The 23,924-nt window shown below is 50.8% G+C and overlaps 1 protein-coding gene across 2 annotated transcripts in view; it reads right to left on the bottom strand.

The window, feature by feature from the left end:
* LOC119442374 (steroid receptor seven-up, isoforms B/C) overlaps positions 1-23,924 on the bottom strand; it is a 134,379-nt gene that overhangs the window by 94,382 nt on the left and 16,073 nt on the right. The window contains exons 2-4 of one of the 2 annotated variants that reach the window (XM_049662098.1): positions 13,371-13,505; positions 9,352-9,638; positions 5,319-5,577 (exon numbers count right to left, since the gene is read on the bottom strand). In XM_049662098.1, the coding sequence (XP_049518055.1) occupies positions 5,319-5,577; positions 9,352-9,638; positions 13,371-13,505 (681 nt within the window). The remainder of the gene's footprint in view (positions 1-5,318; positions 5,578-9,351; positions 9,639-13,370; positions 13,506-23,924) is intronic. The other variant, XM_037707229.2, reaches the window with a different exon arrangement.

Raw genomic sequence — 23,924 nt, 5'->3', positions numbered from 1 at the left:
AATGTGGGTCAAGGAAGAACAATGCGCATAGTTTCTTATTCCTTTTTGCCGTAATCTGGAAAAGAGAGCACTACGGTTCTTTGTGTTTTGAAGGTGTACAGTCATATCTACTTTTTTATTACAGGGCAAGACACCTTAAAGACGCACCCGGTATTTATACTGATTGATAGCGGAGAATACCGCGTCTATTGTTTCCTACCATTCGGAGCAGTACCGATATTCCCTCCCCGTCTCCCTTCATCCCATATCTAGCTTCACGACGGAGCTATTTTTCACGGTATTAGCACAGATATCAGCTTATGTGCACAGCATGGTTGATATTCAAGCGCGAAGTGTTCAATTGGCGCTGCTATTAATAGCATGCCGCGGAGGTTTCTCGATTTACTAGTTCTGTCCATTGAATTTCGTTCTTACAGCACACGTGCCTCTTGCTTCGAATGTTCCGCGGCAAACTTCTCTCTTCCGCGCCTGGAAACGTGACCCAAAGCGGAGTGCTTCGATCTCCCGCTGTAATCCACGCTATCCGGCGGATGGTGATCATCAGCAGAGCATCGTTCGCAGCGCCGCCCCTTCCCATTCTTTTAAGCCCGCGTGCCGTTTCGCCCAGCGTCGTCTCGCGGTCGTCGTTTCGGCGCGTGGTGCACCTTCCTCTCCTCTCTCACCGTAGACGCGACCCCCCTCTGTAGCTGCAGAACCAGTCTGGCGCCCAAACTGGTCCTCCCCTCTCTTCTGCTGCAGCTCCTCGCGTCGCTGCTGGACACACGAGAGCAGAGCAGAGGCTTAGTAGGGCCGAAGCGGGTCAGTGATGCCTCCGCCGGCAGAAAACCTAGCTGACCCCGTTCCGATATCCGCTGGACCGTCTCCAATCGCTGACCAGCCGAGCTACACAAGAAGAAGCCTTTCTTTTGCTTCCCCCCCAAAAAGACTGCTATTCTTCGCTTACATTTATTTCCACTTCATTTCCCCCAGTTCTTTTTTTTCCCCTCTCGTCTGCCTATTTCTGCGCGGGCATTCTTTGCGTGAGTTGTTGCGTTGGCCAATTCGTCCACTCTTTTATAGCGAGGCCGTCCACCTCGCACAGGTTTGTACGGCAGCACCAAGCCGCGAGGAAAAAATAAATCGAGGTAGATATAATAATCGAATGAAAGAAAGAAGAAAAGAAAGATTAAGGAGGCGTGTTTTCTGTTTTCGTCTCGGTTCTCCTATGTCCGCGTGACCCCGCGAGTCGTTCCCCGAGACGCAGTGACATATCTCTGCTGCGTGCTCCGTTTCATCGCCGCGGTGTAGGATGAGCGCTGATATTCCTCGTTTACCTGGAAGTGGGTCGCAAGCTCCGGCTGAGGATAGTTAGACGACGACGAAACGAGATCTCTGTACAACACGGGCCGACAAAAAGTCGTCACACACTGAGCTCGCTGATTTCGCTGAACGATCAGTCGAGGCGGAGTGCGGAGCCGGCCGGATTCTGTCAAGTGGCGGCACCGTAACGAAGACCGTGGGAGCTTTATCATCGGCTTATCATCTACCCTTTTACCTGCTAGGCCCACAAACGTTGGTGACCGGCTCCGTTCGTCTGTTGCCCTTGAGTCAGGGTGGCTTTTTCAGCTGCACTTAAAAAGCAGCATAAAAAATGCATTTCATTTTACTATAAAGAGAAGGCATTGTGCCTAAGAGAAGGCACACATCTCTAGGAGGAAGATCAAAACCACTTTTTTTCCCCTTAACTAATGTGCGAGTGGAATGTCTCCGGGAGCTAAAACAACGCCAGAAATAACACAAAGTTTTTAGTGGTCACTCTCCTTGGGGACTATACTCGAAGAACCCAGTATACCATGAAGCATCCGCGTGTTTCCGTGCACAAGTGGCAATCTGTGGCGTGCCTTCCGCATTGTTCCGATACAGGAAGGTGGGTCGATCATTGCTATCTATATGCTGCATTCTATATGACGAGAACACTACGCGTTGCCCTACAGAAAATCGAAACAATGACAGCGGAGGGAAAGCTTCCGTCAAAGGAGTAAGCTTGGATTAATCCTACCCGCGGTAAAATGCAAGCTGATTCTTGTGTTGTGCACTGCCAGATACTTGACAGTGTTCACATACCGGCATTCGAATGTGTGACGACGCGGGAAGAGTTATCCCGGAGCAGGAAACGGGCAATCCGTCAAAGCAAGCCGAAGATGGTGTAGCGCTGTGCTGGGCGCGTTCTCTGCATACTGGAACGCGGCGCGTGACAGGCGACGTGAGCAGTCTGACGAAGTGGTGCGTGCGCGTCTTTTTCTTTCTTTTTTTCTGAACCTTGTTTATCGTCCCATCAACCTGCCGCACATATGCACACCTTCGATCTCTTCTCGCCACCCCGCGCAGTGTTGGTGTCAGCGGCGCATCGACACACAGGAGAGATCAGCGGCGCGGCTTTTGCCAACGTGAACACACACGCGCGGAGGAGAGAAAAGATCACGCAAGTTTCTCGGCCTTGCAGTACTGGAGGTGCGATAGACAGCAGCGGCGTCTCGCTTGCAGCCGTATATATACTGCAGTTTCCTCTTCACGAAGACGGCGCAGCAGCTGACTGAACGGGCAACAGGGAAACTCGGGCGAAGACGCGCACAACGGACGGCGCAGCGCTTGCGCCGGTCTGCTTAGATGAAGAAGAAGACAGAGGCGTGAGAGAGGATGGGAAGTACCGATACGCATTGTCCAGAGCGGCGCGGCTTTATAACAGGCCAGGGCTTGCCGACCGAACGGGCGAAAGAATTGGGAATGGCGCGGCCCAGTACAGGAGCAGCATTCACCTCCGTCGGCGCCGCCATCGCCGTCGGCTACTTTGGAGAAGGCGCCACTACACGACGATATAGCATACGAGACGAGAGATTCGTCGCGCTTTCGAAACTCGCGCACGCGCGCTAGCCCTGCGGGCCCCGGCAGGAGCCGCCGGGCGCCCCGTTTGCCGCCGTGTCCTCAGGCGCGAAGCTGTCTTCAGGTTTGGCGAAGTCTCTAAGGTGCTCTTGATTCTGTCTTTTCTTTCTATATCTATTTTTTGCCACCGTTCGTACGCGTGTAGCGCGGCGGCGGCAGCTGCGCGAGGTGCGAACGAGACAGAAGGGCGGGCGCCCTCGGGCGCCTATCGTTATTACGACGCAGCAGTAGGCCCGAAGGTGCGAAAAAGGAAAAAGAAAAAAAGAAAGTAAGAAGATTAAAGGAAAGATGTGCATAACTGTGCAAAGGACGGACGACGGCTATCGTGTCGGATCATCTGAACCGATTGTGCACGGCTGCCGTGCCTATAGCTACCTACCCTTCCCTACATCTTATACAGTTCCTCTTTTTGCATGAAGCGGGGACGCGCGCAGCCTTCGTCTGCTCTTCTTCGCCCCCTCCCCCCCCCCCCTTCCCCCGTCCGTCCAGGCTCACAATTTCGTCACGCGTATTTTGTTTTTTCTCACTCTCCTTCTTTTCGCACAGACCTCGTATCGCGCGAGTTCGAGACCCACGAGCGCATTCCGAGGAGCTTGGACCTATTCGGGACGGACAGCGCGCGTGGCCCATTCTGCGCGAAGGATGAGCAGCTACTATTACGCTGGACCTACATCGAGGAGAAAGAGAGAGAGAGAGAGAGAGGCAGAGGCCATTCTGGCGTAAACGCCAAGGCAGCGCAGGCAGGACACGCCGGCAGCCCTATAGCGCCAACGATGTCTGCGTGAATAACGGCCGCGCCGCATTTTTCCCGTCAGGTGAAGAAAAGCTGCTGGACGACATATAAGCACGCCGCGCATGTATAGCATCGTGAGAAGCGCGCTAGATTAGGAGATAAGGACAAATCGGATCATCACGCCGTCTGCGGCGTGCTGCTTTAGCAGGTTTGTTCGTTGATTACAAGGCAGCCAACTTGTTTGTCCGCCGTAGGTCAACAGCACACTTCCGCCAACGGCATCCTTTCTTTAGCGGAGCGCGATTCTGCCTGGAGCGCGTGCAAACAACATGATTGTAGTAAATATTGGCTCCGTTGTGTCCGAAGTACGAGGAGGAACGCGTACTATGCGTAAGTATGTAGACGTCGGAGAAACGTCATTAGTCTAAGTTGTTGCAGGAAGCGCCGCGTTAAAATCGTGAACACGGAATCAGATTCCATCCAGTGGGCGCTATATACAAAACGGTGCGATAGGCGTGACTGTCATGCATGAAAAGATTGAACGGTCATTATACGGTCAAAAAATATCATTTTCAGTGCTGCAGAGGGCAACTTAGGATTCAATTTGCTGTTCCCGCACCTGGAACAGGCACACTAAGATTAGTACGTATTGATTGTTCGCTTAGTAACGTCCGACGACACGGTTCGAGCACTGTCGCACCATCACTAACAGTTTGCAGCATTTTCAGAACGAGAAAGAGTCAGGAAGCGGTCGTACACCACGTTCTCATGATGCAAGCTCAATTCTAACCTTCAAATGCAAGCTCCCACACTTTAAATGTCGCCGTGTACAAGTGGACAAATATCCCCGACGAGGCATAGGTGCGCGAAGCCGTTTTCATAATCACCCTTGGCTCCTTAATCAAACAGCTTGAAACGCAGCAACGTCCCACATCCGAAACCGCATTTAGTGCTCACTATAGGCGAGGCGAACGCTAGACTTAAAAGACGCTTCAAATAAAGCGAGCTAAATATGCAGACAGTATTACATATAATAGCCGACACGACACTAATGCATTGATAGTTAAGAAGAAGCATGTGCTGTTGACATAAACCTAGTCAAGGTAAACTGAAGCACTCGTTTGCCCTTTCCTAACGGCGAGATTTAGAATTGAAAGGCGAGTTTCGGGTCCGCAGCCTCTCTTCTCTAATCGCTGAGCACGCAGTGACAGCGTATCGCACCCGCAAAGTAATCATGCACAGCTTTTTCAAAAAGGCATACAGGATGCTTCGCGCCTTCATCGTTCTGCTGTACGCTCCTGATACTCCATTCATCTGTACGGAAAGTACGAGAGTCCTTTTCATTCCCCAGGGCATTGGAGCTTTGGCACACCACAGGAACTCCTTTAAAAAGCCTGTAGTCAGCATGTCGGTCGCACGCAACGTAGCCAGTATACTTTGTACAAACACTGTCCATAATAAACTCTGTTTGCGTTTCAGTTTATGGTGACAGTACATATAAGCGGCGCCTCCTGTAAAGCACTGAAAGCGCGTGAAACAACGGTTAGCGCAGAAAAAAAAAAAGTGTGTTCACAACTAACGCCGACAAAAATGTCCTGCGGTCCCATGTTTGACTCCTTCCTACACGGCCAAACTGCGTGCCTTGCGCAAGGAGAGGAGGACTCACCGGTGGTGAAGAGAACGATGGCCTTGAGGCAGCTGTATTCGGCGGCGTCCACGTGCAGTGCCTTGAGCTTCTCGACCTGCTCCTGGAAGATGCGGATGTGGTCCATGAAAGCCACCACGCGGTCTGCCGCCATGGGCGACGCGTGAAGACCCGCTGCCGCCAGTAAAGGCGCCACGTGCAGCGGCATAGAGCACTGCGACGCGTTCAGCACGAACAGCTCGCTCCAGACCAGCCGCAAGAGCGCCACCTGGTCCGTCACCTGCGACACAAAGCAGCGACACACAGAGCCTGTCAGCGGCAGAAAAGACGTTGAACACTCAGGCGCGCCGTCCAAAAAAGGTGCGCGTATAGACAATGTGACGCTCCTAAAATGAGCGCTATTAATGCCCGTGAGCAACAGGAACGCTAAGTCAGAGCTAACTGGAATGGACAGACACTTTCCTACGCAACTTATTTACGCAAGATGTTGTAAGCGTCTGTTTTTTTTTTTTTTTTTTATCCTGTAGTTTGCAGGTCCAAATTCACTTCGCATAAAACGAACACGAAGGTCGCCCCCCCCCCCCCCCCCCCCCCCCCCCGTTTTCGCTGGCCTGACCGCGTCAGCCAGAGTTCTTTCTACATGGTGGTTTGAATTCCAGAAGCGGCACTACCGGTGTCAAAGTGTATGCCTCTCTACCGAAAATGAAAGCATGTCCTCAAGCATTGTCCTCAGATGCCCTTCTAGGTGTCGGAAACATTCCATCGCTATAGTGCTGTCTGAGGCTGGCGTGCTTTAGGTATACACTCCAGTTAAGCTTGCGCAACGTCCGTGAAGTTCAGCTCCTCGCTAAATGTATACCACATTCGACGTCGCCCTTGTCATGGACAAGCGTCTTTCCTTGGCGCTCAAGGCACTGAAGGAACAGTTGTTTTTATGCGATGGTTGCGCATGAAAATAACTCATCTCTCGTGAGATGAATTCGACACTGTGTTTTCCAGGCCGAGTAAAGAGCCCTAAGCTGATCACGCATTTGGTCGGTTTAGGACCCGGTAAAATCAAGTGTCATTTCTCTGGTCTTTATCAAGACGCCTGAACGTATTGTCTTAGTCAGAATGGCATGTGTGATGCGCACCCTACGTGCGCCTTCTAAGCACCTGCATGCTAACACGCTCACAAGACAGCGCACGGGCGTTTCATTGCAACAAGTGTTTCACTGACTGCAGTTAACGGAGTATCTGTGCGGTTTTGGCGCGAACACCAAGAAGCACAGACGTCCTGGCATCTACACTGTAAAGGCGGCCTCGTTTCACGAAGTGGTAACTTTGCTAGGCCTTTATGATGTAGTCCAGGCACCGGACTATAGGAATAGCTTAAACGAACCCTTCAGGAAGTCCTTAGTTTAACGAGACTGAAGTAATAAAATGAGAACTAACGTAGACGGTCACAAAACGCACGCAACGTGCGACACAATTTCGTGACAGGTTTCTGTTTATAGGGCCCGTAGATGGCACCACCGATTGGGTGCATTAATAAAACACAATAAATACTTTAGCATACGAGGCTGCCTCCGCAATAGCTCCGACTTATTTTCTGTGCCCCCGAGGCGCGCGGTGAAGGAGACACAGAAGTACACCTAAATAACAACGTCATCCAGACTTGGCAGGCAAGTTGAAAGCCGCGTGAAAAGGGCCGAGTCAAAAAGGAACGGCTCTTCTCGAGGCGAAACGAATGTTGCCAGCTAAACAAGTCGCCAAATCAGTTCTGTTTTGTTGCTTCTTTCTGCAACGCTTCAGTAGCTAAGTTTTTTTTTTTCTTCTTTACTTCAAAGGCGCGGACAGACTCACACGTACACAGCCATGGCGCGATCTATAAAGGGGAAGCGCCAAAATTGTGCGGGGTGCGTGTCGAATCGGCCGAATAAGAGGACCAACTGGCGTTCACGGCGATTACCAATTGGCGCTGGACGTTGCAGAGATAACTCGGGACAGCGCAGAAAAAGAGCCCATCGGATGCCGTGAAATTAGCTGTTACACGCGCCTCGTGCACTGCGCCACGCCATGCTCGCAAATTCGTGCATGGCCAGCACGTCGTTCGTTCTTTTCCCGTGTCACTCGTCCACGTATGCGGAGACGACAGGCAGGCACTCATACAAACACGCAAGAAAAACGCGAGGGAGGCAGTTCGTGAGGATGAGGACGTGTGAGATGCGACAGACTCTACCGCGAGCGCATATGTGCCCACGTATATACGCGCATCCAAGCAGGACGCCAAGCCGGACGGTATTGAGACGTCGTGGCCGAACGTAGAAGACAGGAAACGTCAGTATACCGCGTCGAGCGAACGGCGTCACGTGTATCGCGATAGCACATAACGTCGCGAATGCACGTCGATCACGGTGACACGGCCTAAACGCTCCTAATTGCGGCGATGGGCAGAAGCCAGCCGCGTAGCCGGTGGTCGGTCCTTCTTTCACGGTTTTCTTGACACACGCACACACGGGTCAGAAGAGTTGCTAAAACGGGTTGCGTGTCTCGCCTGTGAGCTACGTCTGAATTGGCTTCACGGGCATGACATTCGGTGCACGCACACCCCGCTACGAACAAAGAAATACGTGGAGGAAAACAGGAGGACGACGATTGTGGAAGCCGTTGGTCTATGCAGGCGGGCGGCAACATTATTTTGTTTGTTTGTTTCTTCGTTTCCATCCCTGGTACACGAAAGTTTTCCTCGTACAGCAGAAGAGATTAAGGACCGGAAACTAGACCCTCAATGGCCATTATTTGTATATAAGCAGATGCCGAGCCAATTACACGAAATAACGTCGCTTAGAGTTTAAAAATAGAACATCGGAGAGGTCTACGCGAATACTAGGGGTCACAAGAAACAATGGCAGCTTTTACTTCCTGAAGAACGCTCACGCAAGTGAAAAACACCGTCAACTGCTCACATAAGAAGATCGTGCGTGAATTGAAAACAATAGATTTTGCTTTGGGAACCAAGCGTTGTAAGAAGCAAGATCAATCAAATATAGTTTACATATATAGTGACGTGAAGGGCCAGCAGCATCTTCCGAATTTGACATCAATAAATGTCCGCCTGTGTTATAAAGCTATATTTACATAGCTTTCGACTTCTGTAATGCTTCTATAGACTGTGTTGTCAGCGAGCTCTCTTGCTTAGATTAATAAATGAGGGTATGAATCCTCCCCGAGCCTTACGGCACCATTTCTTTATGACATGCGTGCCAGGAAAGGGTACACCGATGAAGGTGAAAGGTCGTAGTAACGAACATTGAAAACAGACGAAACATTCTGTCTAAAGCATTGACAACGCCACTGCAAACATTTCTCGGCGTGCCAAAGCGTGACGTCCTAAAGTTGAAGTTACAGGCAACTTTTGTTTTACGAGGTGACGAAAGGTTGCTGTAACGAAATGACATAAGACGAGACCATTTCAGCGTTCCTGCTTCAGCTGCATCCATACAGGTATAAGCTAAACTCAAGCAAAGCATTTGGCGTTCTTGTATCACAATAACGTAAAACAGTGACCACATATGAAGAAGCGACTCGTAGATAAGCCTATATAGTTTGGAGAAATCACAAAAGAGCCTACAGCGCGTTTCATCGCATACCTTCAGTGGCGGTGCTTTGTAATTAAGCACTCGTACGTTCATGTCGCAGTTTCACGATAGCGCCAGAGAATACCTCTACATGGCTATACTCTGTTTCAAAATGACGTGGAGCCCAAGTGGAAAACAAAACGTGCTGTACCAGACTGAGCATACGGCGCTCTGATCGGAGTGACGTGCGGCGTACGTATCCGGACACGCGCTTTCGTACAATCGCACTCCTGAATGGCTCAGGCCAGTTGCTTCCACTGCGGTGCCATGCTGTTCCTCGGACAACGTTTAACACGAATCTCAACAAAAACTCACGGCACTTGCATTACCCCTCGCCATTCACGTTGCACCACAGGGCTTTAGCCGTGTAACACAACGTATACGCGCTGGCAAGCACGCGCTAGCGTATGGAACACAGAGATACAGTGACTCACCTGCAGGTCCGGGAAGAAGGGGATGTTGCGGGCCCACTCGACAGCGCTGAAGAGCAACCTGGCGGCCAGCTCGCAGATGTTGTCGATGCCCATGATGTTGTTCGGCTGCATGCACTGCGCGTACCGGCTCGGGGGGTACGGCTCGGCGCGCAGTAGCAGCGAGATGAAGCTGGACAGGTACGAGTGGCCGTTGAGCGCCGCCGCGGCCGCCGCGTCGCCGTTGCTCAGCGACATCTGACCCGGCAGGCCACCATGCTGCGTCGGCGGCACCCGGCCCCGCTGCACGGCTGCGAGGGGACACAGCGTGCACGCGGGCGAACTCGTCACTACGGCGTTGGCCGACGTCAGAGGCGTCGACGACGACGACGTCGCCGGCACTAGCCGTTCCACGGACAGCGCGTTGGACGCCGGATTGACGGGCATGGCGTGGCGGGGGCCCTGCCCTTCGGCACTGCGCTAAGACTTCAGACGGGCCCACGGGGAGCCTGAGACATGCTACGAAGTGCCGATCTCGGTCGGAACGGTGCGAAGTGTGCTTTAGACTGTTCGCGGTTTGTCGTCAACTGCTTTCAGAAGTGCGCAGAGCTTTTGTTGTGCAGTATGGGCAAAACGCGGCGCGTCACGTAAGTAACCGACCGTTTGCAAAGTTGTGAGACTTAAGCTGGAGTAAGGCAGCGACACTCATCAGTCTTGATACCCTGTTAAACCCATGCACCTTAGTCGACTGCGTCTAAGGTGTGTTTATGAGGAACGCAGTAGCGTTCAGCATCACTAACCGTAGCAATTCTTCTTTAAATCAAGCAAACTTGCACAGCCAAGACCACCAGACAATGTATTGTCGCCCCGGGCACGCTTGTCGTCGCGGCTGCTTCCAGAACACGACTTGTCGGACAGCTTGGCAGGCTACGCAATGCTAAGAGACATCACGTAGCGCTACAGAGCTGAAATCATTGTAAAACTGTTACTGCGAGTCCATTTTGGTAGTCAAAGGAACGGAATCGGTATAAGTCTCATTCATCCGTTCCGCCACTTCTGATCGTTTCCTGAAGCGCTTTCCCACGCGCGGTGACGGGCAACAAGAACACGGGCTAAAAGGGCGACGCTCGAGGTTGTCCCTGCATTAATGACGTGAGAAATTCCACTTCGGTGGCTGTACACTGGCACCGTTGTACTACTCTCGCACAAGGAAGAGCGGCAAGGCCAAAATTAGTCCCTCGCGGCAACTCTCGTATGACAGGGATAGAGGATCTGTAAGATAGCGGAATATGCCTCGCGGAGACCACTTTCGCGCGGGGACCTTGGTACAAGGACAACAGCGCAGGCGTTATCGCGTCGCGGCTGTTGACCCCTAGCTAAGATAGGCAGAAGCCAGATGCACGGGAGGCGTCCGCCTGTATCCACCCTCCCCAAGTATCGAAAGACGTTCCGCAGCCGCGCCCGGCACTGCCAGCGGTGGTTGGTGTCGGTGGACAGCAGACACGATTCATGAGCGAGCCCGCTCCGCGCGCGAGCTAGTAACTTTACACGACTGCTTGCGGGCGCCGCTGTGGCATCAACGCCGTGGCCGCGAAACGCGCCGGCCTGATAAGCAACAACTTACCAGCGCGCCTCGACAAGTGGCATCTGCCGCGGCTCTATGGTTCGCGCGGCGAAGCCGTCGTAAAAGAGTGCTCCCACTAGTCTATGGCGCGGGGGCCCGTTCGACGAAGCGCGCATGGAAATCGATTGGAGCGCATATTTTACGAGCTAGTGGAAAGACACAGGGCGCTGTCTTATTAACCGCGCCGCTGTTTTTCGCACGTGCCGACGGGCGGAACTTAGGAACACACAAGTCTATCGAAAACCGAATTCGAGGAGCTGCCTTTCGGGAACGGCAAAGCACCGCCACAGTCATTTGCAAAGTTCGCGATGAGGCCGCAAGTAGAACGTGATACGACAGCAGTTTCAGCGCCACGCCGTTTGAGGAAGATGAAAAGGCGGCGTGGCCAACCGAGTGAGCGAGGGCTGCCTGCTCGGATCAAAAGGAGAAAGCGCGCCGCTCCCGCTCTAGCTCCGCTTAGACCGTGCCGAAGCGACGCGAACCGCTCAACGTCTCTAAAACTAGAACCGCGATGGATGGCGCCAAAGCTGCGGGCGGCGTGGATAGATCAAAGTGGAGCTCCAGTCCAAATGTCAGCAGCCGCATTCAGAAGCGCCAAAGAAATAAGAAAGCAAGGAGAGAGGTACGCCTCGCGAAACACACTGATCACATCAACACGTTTCGCCGCGGAGTGACAGCTGTCCCAATGGCGCTTCAAAGTGACGGGGAGGATTTCGACGAGGAAACGTCACTTCGGGAAACACCGCACGTCAAAAGCCGTGATGCTGCTGTCCCGTCTTCGCTGCTTCGGTGGAGCGCGCTGAGCCTCTCGATGGCGCCGGCAACGCCGAGTTCTAGTAGAACAGGTGAGCAGCGGCTGCGACGTCTACGACGACGACACGGGCGCGGACAGGCCGCGCTGTCATGGCCGACGGTGCGCGCACAAAGAACAACAATCCCGGGGGCGCGTGGGTGTCGACGGCCAGCGTGCGGCTTCGGCGCGCGCACGCACGCTGCCGCTGACGACGTTCGGCACCGGGGTTCGGCAGCGTGCCTCGAACGCCGGCTCCAGACTCGGGCTTCTCGGGGTTTGGGCTCTCCGCGCGAGGTTCGGAAAAATCGAACCGCGGTTGCTTTCGGAGAGGAAAGGGGGGAGGAAAAAAAATCGGGCCGACCGATGTCGAAGAGGAGAGGAGAAGGCGGTCCCGCGCCCTCCTCCTCGTAGGCTGCCGCTTCCCCTTTCTCTCGCTCTCCGTCTCGGAGCCCGAGTCCCTCCCTCTCCTCCATACTCGCGGTTCAAGTCCGCCGTTCTCTTTCTCCCAATTTCACCCTTGCCACCCTTTTCTCCCTTTGAGTGTCCCTTCTCCCTCCCGGAGAGAGCTCTCTTGGCGGCGGCAGGGATGGCTACCCTATGGCGCTGCGCGCGGCCTCGTCGGTGGGTGGACACTGGCTCCCTCCCGGACGCGCGGGGGAGGGCCGACGGCGGCACTTGTTGATACAGTTCGAGCAGTTTTTCCCGGGAAACGCATGCGCTCGGAAGCGCTCCGCGTCGAGAGTGGGTAGGTGGGTGGAGGAGTCCGTTGTCCTCTCCTCTTTCGTAACAATGGCGCGCTGCCGTTTGAGAAAGCACCGGTCGCTAGGAGCCCGAAGGCGCAGTTATACATGCACCCGCTCCTTGTCAAGACGTCACGTCTCGTCAGCGACACGGCGTTAATTTGCTCGAAGCGCTGAACCGCGGGTTGAAGGAGTGACAATGTGCCCACGGCTCGAAACTTCAGCTGATTAGCACGAACATGTATATATGTAAGCGGTATGCTGTACCGTATTAACGCGTTCGAGCTAAGATCATTCTGCGCCCTTTCAGTTGCCTCGTACGGGTTTTTGTAGTTACGTCTTCCATGAAAACTGCGGTAAGCATTCAGCCTTGAACGTTCCGAAAAGCCCAGGGACAGCTACTAAATCTCCCGCCCGACGTATGCAATGGTTGTTTAGAAGCTTGTTTGTCCTTACGTGTCGTGTTGTTCTTGGGTATCATGCGTCCCGTTCCTCTTGTCTATAGATACGTCGAACTAATGAAAGCTGCATTTGTACTAATGGGACCTGATATGTGGTTACATTTCTTTTTCTTTCAGTTTTCAGATCACGACATAAAGCTGACGTCATCTGCGCCGTTTCTTCGCACAGTATAACGCCACACGCAAATAATTCGCAAAGTGATATGCTTCTACCGATTTCTTAGCCACACATGTACCATTACACTATACTTAGAAGTTAGATACGGACACAGATACACTCCGGAAAGGTTTAGAATATTTAAATACTTTCGTGCACAATTACAATACCGATCATGACTGGCTTTTCGGAGAAACTGTCACAAGTATTTTTTTTTTTTAATGCATGACGCGAAAGCATCGCAGCCTGCCGCAAAGGCAGAACGTACCTTCAGATAGCACCACGGTACGCTCTTCGATCAGCCCTAGCAGGGACGACCTAGCACCACTTTCTATGGGTACCGAGCACGCGAAGCTGTTCCTGCAGTGTGGTGTCGCGACCCTGGATTTCGTCCACGAGTGATCTGCAAAGACAATGGGCCTCGCTGTAGACTTCGCGCGGGAAACTTAAGTAGCGCTCCTATACGTATACAGACATAGCGGCCCTATTGCAAAGCCTGTAACGCGGGACAGGGATACTTTCAGGAAATGAAGCTGCGCTTATTCTTGCCGGCTCCTTACCTAACAACATAGGACACAAGTCAGTACAAACGTACTAACACTGTCGAGGTATTGTGAATGGCAAACTGTAAAACGAAGTGAGCGCTCACGAATTAAATGTCGTGTCTTATTTTTATTTATTTATTTATTTATTTATTTCGTTTTCTATGTCGCACATGCGTATACGTAGCAGAACAGCGCCTACGCTCAACGGGCGTCCCTGAATCACTGATTGTGGGAGCACTTTAGATGAGCGACCAGATTCACAAAGCTTTGACTGGACGCCACTGTGGACTGGTCGTCGGCCATTATATGACACCACGATGAAGGTGATAACGAAGCGATAGTCGCCACATTAACCCCCACCCCCACCCCCCTAATCACGAAGCACAAATAATTCAGAAAACTTTTGCTAATCTGAATCGTAATATATAACAAAGTCGGGAGGGGAGGATTGAGTCCGAGTTGAGAAACAGCATTGGCGTGTGAAACGATTGGGAGCGACGAGATATTCAACTGTATTGCACCAACGTCGAAACAAATTGCGTCACATCGATGAAGTTTCTCGCTAGTGGAATCGAGTTTAGCGCTCTGGTATAGTTGTCGAACATGGCTCCCAAATGCAGATTTTTCCTGTTGGTGTAATCCGAGGAAAGTCAAGCATTTTGCCTTAATTAAGGGGAACAAAATAACGCGTCTAGGGTTAAACGGTTTGATGCAAATACAATACGATAACTGAGTTGAACACTCATTCAGTGTACAGGAGGTGGAATGTCTTTTTGCCTAGATTGCGCAGCTTACCTGGTTGCGACATCTTGCACGATTTTGTCCAACTATAGAACATCTTAGAAACCGTTCGGTACTGCACGTTTTTTTTTTCTTGTATATTTAGGAAAGAAATCAAAGATACATTCACGGAGATTACGAATTTGCCGAAGGCTCTAAGCCAGCATATAAAGCGGCACCAAAACCTGGTAGCTAACTGCAGTAATTGTTAAACGCGCTATGATTGCACACAGCGTCTCGATACGTCGTCATATATAGGCGCTTTTCCCGTGTACGTCTCCGGCCGTATCGACGTAGTATGTATACGTCAGTAAAGGCCTCTCACTATGAGTTTGCCGGAATTTCGTTCAGTGTTTTACCGAGGTCGTCCCTGGGCATCCTGGTGAGATCGCACGGTTGAGGTCGCGGGTTTCCGTGCGCCTGCTCTTGCGTTCCTGGTTCAAGACACTGAGAATGCGCTTAAGCGACCTTTGGATGTCTGCGCACTGTACATCGAGTCACTAAAACGGAAACTATAAAATCGACCACTTAATGTGTCACTGTTCTATCTTCCTTTTCCTCTGGCGCGTCCACGATATCGGCAGGAGGCACTTTATTTCTTTTCTCTCACTCGCCACCTACATTCATTTCGCGGCAGACAATCTGCCACCCAGACAAATTGCCGGTGTACACTTGTTAAGTAGTTTGCTCTATAGGGAAGCGTGTTTTGTCTTTTTAAGTGCGTCGCGCATGCGTCGTTCCATTCATCAGCAGTTGGGCGTGGCTAAGCGATGGTCAGGTGCGTCGGTTTGAATCGCTATTACGTCCGGTACTTTCAATAACGCGAAGTGCGTAGTCAGTCAGATCCGCGTGCTGGACAAGTGGCCGTAATTTTTTTCTTCCACAACAGCGACGTGGTCAGTACGCTTGTGTCGAAGGCAGAATATTTAAAACCCAGTGTACCACTTCAATAAATAGTTAAACAGGTCATGCAGCTTAAGACGTTTGAAACGTTTTGCGGCGTTGTACAATTAACATTAGGCGCGAAAGCTGATGGCAAAAAAAAAAGAACAAACGACCTAAAACAAGGATCTATACTTTTTAAAAACCTCCGCATAGAACTATGTCGCATATCACATATGTTACGAGAGTTCAGTAGCCTCTTTATTACATGGCTTGTTTTATAACACCACACCGAACAGGAACATACACCGGCGATCAACATAGTGGTTATCACAGCACCCGCATATTGAACAACGTCTTGTGGGGACTATACAGTCGCGTCAGCTTTAGCGCACTGCAAACAAGCACTATAGCTTCAACTTAATACTAGTTGTATACAGACGTCAAATCCCGCGCGGTCCGCTCCGTTTTCGATCGACAACTGTTTGCGCTGCTGTAGCCTTGCTTCTGCACCTTTGATTTCCTTTGCCACGGTACGCACTCTCCCGAATGTGCGGACAAAACCTTCAGCACGATCTTCTGTGAACTTCGCATTGTAGAGCGAAATATTGGGGCTGATTTGCCGTTGCGTATACCGCGATGCATATAGCGGAATGGGGCCCCACCAGTTTCTTTTTAAACCCATTTAGCTTAAAGGAGGCGGGCAATTATCACACGCACTTAAATCGCCCCAATGCAGAATATAGAACAGTGCAATTGCCATGATGTTCCACTGCGTAAATTACACTCGCTTGGGCGTACGCTGTAGGGATGTCCTATTCCTTGCTTGTCAAGATTACATGTAAACCTCGTAATACAGGCCGGTATCGGCTGCTTTCGGAGATGATATAATTTTGCGCGCGTCACGTTTTTGATTCGTAATGAAAACTCCAGTAGCGATCACCGTGCTGTTGGCTGCATGTACAAAAACGCTTAAGAACGACAGAAACTGGCCGTACAGAGATATATGAAACCTGTGAAAAAAAAAATAAATAAACGGTCGATCAGGCTTTCACCGCGAGGTAGATAGACACGAGTGACTGTTCGCTGGCAACTGATATGACATCCGGCAAATCAAATGAATCAAACACATTATATATTTCCTATTGGGCGCCAGTCCTCTCTTACCGCATTCTAACGCTTGCGTCGATGTTTTCAAGGCTGAAGCTGCTTTTGGGCAACAGCTCGGTACTGTGTACAGCGTGTACCGAAGTTCGAACGCTTGCTCACCGAGAAACAAATACATTCCCTCCTAATTTTATTTTTCTTAAGATAAGCCTTATTCAATTCCTTACCTGCAACGACAACGACCCCTCCACTCCTGTATTTCCTCAAAACTCGTTCCAAAGTACGAAGGGCCTTACCGCGTCTTGGAGAGCGAACGTCCCCGGTGAATTTTGTCATCGAGCCACTTTCTCCATCTGACGACATGCGCCGGCGTGGACGTGACCTCGTCCACGCGGCGCGTCTCAAGCCCTACCGTGACCCTCTGCCAGCAACATCTTAGGTCGCCAGGATGGCTCTTTTTCTGCGGGGGCGATTGTGAAGAAGAAGACGCGCCTCCGTCCAGCGGCATCGCCAACGCTCGGCCCGCTCTGCTCGCGATGTTGGTCGCTGGCGTCTTTGGAGACGGTGCTCTACGCTGCCTCGCCGTTCTTGGAACTCGTAGCGTTGCAATACCGGACTCATTGCAAACTCCATAATGGCAACTTCGTAATTCCCGTTTACGCCACAGCGCACAGACGAAGCCGTGCATTACAAGGAGCCACATGATCAGCAAGCGCATCCCAAGACTATAGTTCTGAGCACGGGTTACGAACCTACTGATACACGTAAGCGGGGACAAGAACGCAACGGCTACCGTAGAATGTGAACAGCAGTCCCCGCCTTTTCTGCTTCCGGGAAGCATTTATTTCGTCGCTTCGACATAAACAACAACAACAACAAAAAAAAAAAGAAAGCTCTATAGAGAGACGCAGGCACGAACAGGCGGCATACGGGGCCTCCCACCCTCCGAAGACAAGACCCAAGGAGTGCTGAGTGAAGTGAGCGAGCGAGGTGCTCGGCCGAGCACGCTGGGAGCAAGTAAAGCGCCCAGGGAGCGCACGTCAGGTGGCTGCGAAGGGGAAGCGAGCGGAGCCATGTAGTATGTAGTGTACGCCGCGGTGACGAAACGTGCGGAAAGTGCAAGTTGTCGGGGTCAGCCGCCCCGGCGACACCACGGACAAGGGGGAGCAGGGGGAAAAAGAAAACGGCTTCGCGCGGTCGTCTTCTCTCCTCGATAAAACGAACGAGTATAGTAAGAGCAAGCCAGCAAGGAAGGGCAAGCCGCCGGCTTCCAGACCAAACGTAGTCCCGCGGAAAAAGAAAAAATGAAAAGTGCCCCGAACCGGGCCGCCCGCCGCCGTGCCGACCGACCCTGTTTGCGTTCAGATAGGAAGGGACCAAGGTTAACGGCTGCCAGGGACAAAGGCGACTCCGGGGGTCGCTGACTCCCGGACTGGTGGTGGTGATGGTGGTGCAGAGGAAAGGAAAGGGAGGAGGGCGTGGGGGGGGGGGGGGGGGCATTCCAAGCCAACGCCGTCATTACGGCCGTCTGATAGCCGGGCGTCGTCGACGGTCGCTGCTGCGCGAGGCCCACTGTGCCGCTTTTGGTGATGCTTCGCTTTAAACCGCGCCTGCTCGCGCGAGCGAATGCGAGCAGGAAGGCGAAGGGGAGGGGGGGGGGGAGACAGTGCACGTGTCACGAGCGGAGGCGAGTGCGCATGAATTCACGCCGCACTTTGCCGAAATCCTCTCCCGCCGAACGCACATATACTATGCGGATGTAAACGCGGTAAAGGAAGTGTCACGCCCACTCAATGCTTTCCTGCGCGACGATGGCTCACTGGACGCTCAGTGACGTGCCTCCGTGTATTGGGAGCTCAGACGAAGCAACTGCCCTGCCACGCTAAAACATAGACGTGCGTGCATGAAAAACGCCCTACACAGACCAGCCAGTCCGCCACCGCCACAAAACACAAGGCGAACTGGAACGAATGCGCTGCCAGTGGACGAGGTGTTTGATACATTCGGCTATGTCCGGCGATATGAAAGATAAATAAAGTCTTCTCCCTTCCCTGTTTCTCTCGTATACAATCTTGACAAGTTGACACTGGCGGCAGCGCAAACCGAGGAGGCCGGTTTGTTATCTCCGCCCAGTGGAATCAACAAAGATTCCGCAGATTCGTGGCCCTCGAGGAAATGAAGAGAAATGTCTGGCGGTTTCGTAACCACTAACAAGCAGCGCCGCGGCTGGGAAGCTGGTTGCGTGTAGACATCAAGAACGCGAGCACATATGCCTTATCGTAAAATGTGCACGGTGTGACGAAATGTACAGCACTTGCACTACTATGGCCTCACGGCAATATAGTATATACAGGGTGTCCCAGCTATCATGTACCAAGATATAAAAATATGCAAATGCCACGTAGCTGGAAAGAACTAAGGCAATGTTGTTTGCCGTCGCTTGGAGATACGCGGGTTATTTTTTTCGCATTCCGCCTAATTACATAATTAGTCTTAATTATATCATCAACTTCTCAAATATTATAAGTAGATGAAAGGTGTCAGAGAGAAAATTGTAGAGCAACATGAAAAACTCCTGATACAGCTTTCTGATGTACAATGCGTGCTACATAAAAGTGCTTTGCAGAGCGTGAAAGAAGCTTGCGAATACACGCAAAATTGCCGCGCGACTGGCCGCTCGAGGCACATTGCGCGTATTCGCGGGTCAGACGTCAGTGAGCTCTCCGTTGCGATGTTATCTGTATTTGTTTCATTCCACTATCTATCTATCTATCTATCTATCTATCTATCTATCTATCTATCTATCTATCTATCTATCTATCTATCTATCTATCTATCTATCTATCTATCTATCTATCTATCTATCTATCTATCTATCTATCTTAGCATTATCATTTATCCCATTACATTTTACTGCATTACTTGGAGAAACGGAGCAGCCGAGGTACTCTTCACCTCATTCTCCCCACAGCAGCCAATGCATAACAGAACAAAACAGGATCTCACTCCCAAGTCGACCACCTCCCGAAAAAGCGACTCTTATCCGCATTCACGGTGACATTCCACTCAAATTGTTTACTCTTCAGATACTAACGCCCTGGTCGCAAAAATCTCAATCACGTCCATGTGTCGGTGCAATATCGCCACTGCAGATAAGCAGCAACCTGAAGAAGCACTGCACACGTAGACGTCACAGCATGTTTTCCACAGTGCGGCTGATTTCCTGAGCGCTCGACTTGAACTAGGCGACTGGCCCCTGGGTTTTCTTTCCTAGACTTCCGACTACTAATAATTTTGCTAACAATCAGTATATTCGCAGAAAAAAGCGCACGGATACCAGTGCCAATTCTTCATGCGCTCACGAACACCCGCCGGCGCTGCCCTCTTTTCACAAAAATTCGGTCACAGCTCGATGTTTCATGGCGTTCCTGGCTCCGGCCATTGCCACCTCTCGAAATGCAATGCAGCGCAACGCAAGGTGTAATGAGATGGGGTGGTCACGTGACCTGTAGATGTTAGCTAGAAGGAGGAGGAAGCAGTTTGCAGGCATGCAACTCTGTATTAACGCCGGCCCATTTATTTGCACATGAGAGCCCGTTGAAAGCCCTGGGTTAAACGCGAAAATTTGATCTTAGCCGAGAGGTCGAGGTTCGCTGCCTCTGCCTCGCGTATACTATGGTACGATGGGGCAGCAGACTGTTCGGAATATATGTAAATTGCATCGCGTTCGCATGTTAGCGAATCTTGCAATGTGTGCGTGTGATTGCGTGTTTGGTCGTTTTTATCTTTCTCTTCGTCTTTCTTCCCTCCGTCATAGGCATAAGGTAGCATACCAAGCCATGTAGCTCCGAGCTAACGTACACAGTTTCTTTTTTTTTTTTCATAAAACGTTCGATATGCTGATTTTCAAGAGACGAGATAAGCGATGAGATCGTACGCTAAGTAAACGCTGAGGGGTTTTATAAATAAGCTGCGCGTTTATAAATAAAGATAGCGCGACGACGGAAATGGGAAATATATATAGATCATGCAGATGGTTTACTGCTCTATAGCATGCCACAACACAGCACGATCAATCGAAAACAGGTGTACCTATGCCGCGCGCCTCTTCGCCCCAGAGCTTGGTATGCTTACTCCATATTGTACAGTATCGATCCTGAGCCCTAAAAAAAGGCCTCAAGGCTTCCGTTCCTGCGTCACATAAGAAGGGATGTTTAAAAACAGCGCACACGTGAATGCACCGGCTCTTCAGTTTTGTCTCGCTGTATATATCTTTATCGATTTAAATGAGAGTCGTTTCTAGAAAGTCTTCCCTTTACTTATGTTCATCTTGCCTTTCTAGAAAACTAACTTTAGCTACTAAAGTTTGCGGTAATTCTGCGCTAAGCGCACCCGCACCCTCGTGCGCGCGCATTCATTGGTTGCGATAACGTCGGCACCAGCAACGCTGTCAAGAGTATACCGACCAAATCAGCCTTTGCCCCGACTTTCACCACCTGGCAGCCGCGTTGAGTCGAAGAAGTAATTAAACTAGGTTATCTAGATTAAAATTAGATATATAACACCAGGGAGTATACAAAATCGGCTAGAAAAAAAATGGATGCACTTGCATTTATAGTTGCAAGACATCCGGCCTGTAGTATGCATGCACTTGCGATGCAACAGGCGTAATATAATATCGGCCTTTGAAGATGACCTCTACAAAGCCTAGCTGCCTCCGAGTACAGGTGATTATAACTGTAACGAGATATTTCAATTAGGTGTAAGTTAACTCCGCCAGAAGTTTCGTACACTAAACATAATCTGAGCCCGATAGCAATCGCGCACCACGGGAAATAATTACGCCAGATATAAGGGACAGCATCGACGCAGCCTAAAGGAAATAAATCTAAGGGAAAAAATAACTTCAGCAACTACGAAGGGCGGGAGGCCCACAGAATACCGAAATCGCAAGAACTTAATTTTCTGTAAAGCTATAAGACACGCTGTGCAGTACCGTCTTGCGTATGCGTGCTCTGTTGGTAACCAATTAACCCTCCACTTTTCCCTTCTATCCTATGCTTCACCGGTGTCACGATTTTATGTGTTCCAAACATCAAAAGTGATTTGATGAAACAAACAATTCCGCGTAACGATTATATAGTAGAAGACGCACTGCCAATAATCGCTACCTTTATTTATTTTCGTTTTCCTTCGCTAAAATTGATACAGAGTTCTAAAACTGGCTAAACAACTTTCGCATAAGACATCCGCCATCCTCTAACTTCGCTGTAAATCTGCAAGTTATAGTGGAGTTAAATTACTTAAGCAGCACCAACGGACCGCATTCCGCAGTTGGTCAAAACCACGGGCACACCGGGGCCTCGTCAGTCACCGATTTGGAAGAGAGAGAAAGAAGGAACAGCGACGTAGCGCAAAAAAAGAAAAAAGAAAACTATAGCCACTGAGAGCGCTCGGCGCGCCACCAAACGCCCACGTAGCCTACATAACGACGCGGAGCGGTCGAAGAAAAAAAAAGAAAGCAAGAACGGGCCACATACTGCTAGCCGGTGGTGCGTCGAAGAAGCCGTTCGAGCCTAGGTCATTCGCGAGATAATTAGCTCGCCGCGTCGTCCTTGGAAAGGGAGACGATTGGCCCGCACTTTGCGCGGGCACGTCGCCGCCGCCACGGCGGTGCTGCCACATCGCGTAATGCGGACTTTCCTCCGGTTACTGCGACACCGGCTCGCATCGGCCGCACATATGCATCGTGGTTGGAAGGAGGAGGAGGCCGACTGTGGGGAGATGCGTTTTTTTTTTTTTTTTTTTTTTTTTGACCTGCCCGCGGCAAACTGCGAAATGAACGTTCCAAGAGCGAACGTGCCTTACCGAGCGGTGGTAGCTTCGAGAGGGCACGGAACTGGGACAATTAGGCAGGCGCATTATTTGCGAGCCTTTCTGAGTGTCGAACGTAATGCACACACACACACACACACAAAAAAAAATAGACAAATAGAATAACCAGAGAAAACAACGATTCAGCACCGTTTTTAACAACCTTTACAAAGTGCGTTAAGTGTTCACGCAGATCTTCATCAATAAAACTGTGATATGCCTACTTGTATGTTTTTATTCTTTAATGTTTTTTTTTTGCGTATGAACAGGTTATTTCAGTTTATCATTACCATAATGAACATCTCTATATCTTCTCTTATGTCTCATCTTCAACGCTCATTGCCTCGGGCGCCCAAAAGCGGGAGGCCATATAGGCCTTCCTCTCCCTCGCCAACTGATCAGTTTCGCGTTGACTCTCTTCCCTTTCACTCACACGCTACAACTCAAACATCACTTCAAAAAAATAAATATCAGTAGCGATTTAGCGGCAAATGCGAGAGAAACGCGTAAGCATTACGTCGCCCCTCTCTGAGGTCCCGGACCCGTGTTTTAAAACGCGTTCACCACATTGCAAAGTATTGCTCAGGAGCTCACTGTATACACACGTCCTGCCTCTTCGAGCGAAGTGTAACTGACGCTGGTCCGGTGCAGACTGCCGTCAGTTGCACTATATATACATATATATTTATATACCTTTTTCCCACTTGACACTCCCTAATGCTCACGCATTAATACAGGCTGTTTCTAATTCTCTGAACAATAAGCTCGTTATGCATAGCTACTAGGCAGACACAAACGTTACCGCACCTTTGATCGTAATGATCCCCTCCGGCGCAAGAACGAACTATAAGCGAATCGGTCACACAAGGTGATAAAAGAGCGAGAGAGAGAAAGAAATAGGTATACTCCCTCGACTCCCGTGTATCTTAGCAGCAATTACGACTGTAAATGCATATATCGGTTATGTACCAGACAAGACGTAACAATTTAGAATATGAGTAAATCATTTCGAGAGCATGTGGAAAGTCGGGAAGCGCCGGGGACTTCAACGTTCAGGACAAGCTCCCCACACATTACGGCTTCACATAAGCGCCCCAATCTGGTAGCAGGCGCCTGCAGCTGGACACCGTCAGAAGGTGTAGAGAGAGAGAGAGAGAGAGAAATGATACATAGAAAGGCAGCGAGGTTAGCCAGAGGTAGTTCCGATTGGCTACCCTGCACGGGGGGAATGAGTAGGGGGATAGAAAGAGAAAGAGAGCAGAAGGTGTGAAAGAGAGAAGGTGAAAATTCGCGTATATAGGGTCATACCGAGATGGGTCAACCACATGTAAGAAACCCCACTTTCACATCTCGCCTTGCCTGTCTCCTACAGCACCGCAATGCATGTCACCTTTCTTGCATATACAGTTGCCGCCTAAGCCACTGAATGCGGGAACTACTGCCGCAGTTAAGCGTGACAAAATGAATGTGCCGAGATAACGTACATATTGACGCGTAAGCGTATAAAGTGCTAATGAAAAGAAATATGCGCGACGGAGTGGCCAACTCTCCCTGCAGGACTGCACCAACCGGTCAAACAGCGTGGCGCGCGCGTTAATGCGCAGAACTCGCGCACCTATACGCGGGCCGACGTT

Source organism: Dermacentor silvarum, chromosome 2 (genome assembly GCF_013339745.2).
Source record: "Dermacentor silvarum isolate Dsil-2018 chromosome 2, BIME_Dsil_1.4, whole genome shotgun sequence".
Taxonomy (NCBI): domain Eukaryota; kingdom Metazoa; phylum Arthropoda; class Arachnida; order Ixodida; family Ixodidae; genus Dermacentor; species Dermacentor silvarum.
The sequence above is the reverse complement of the archived record's forward strand: the minus strand, read 5'-3'. Positions and strand labels throughout refer to the sequence as shown.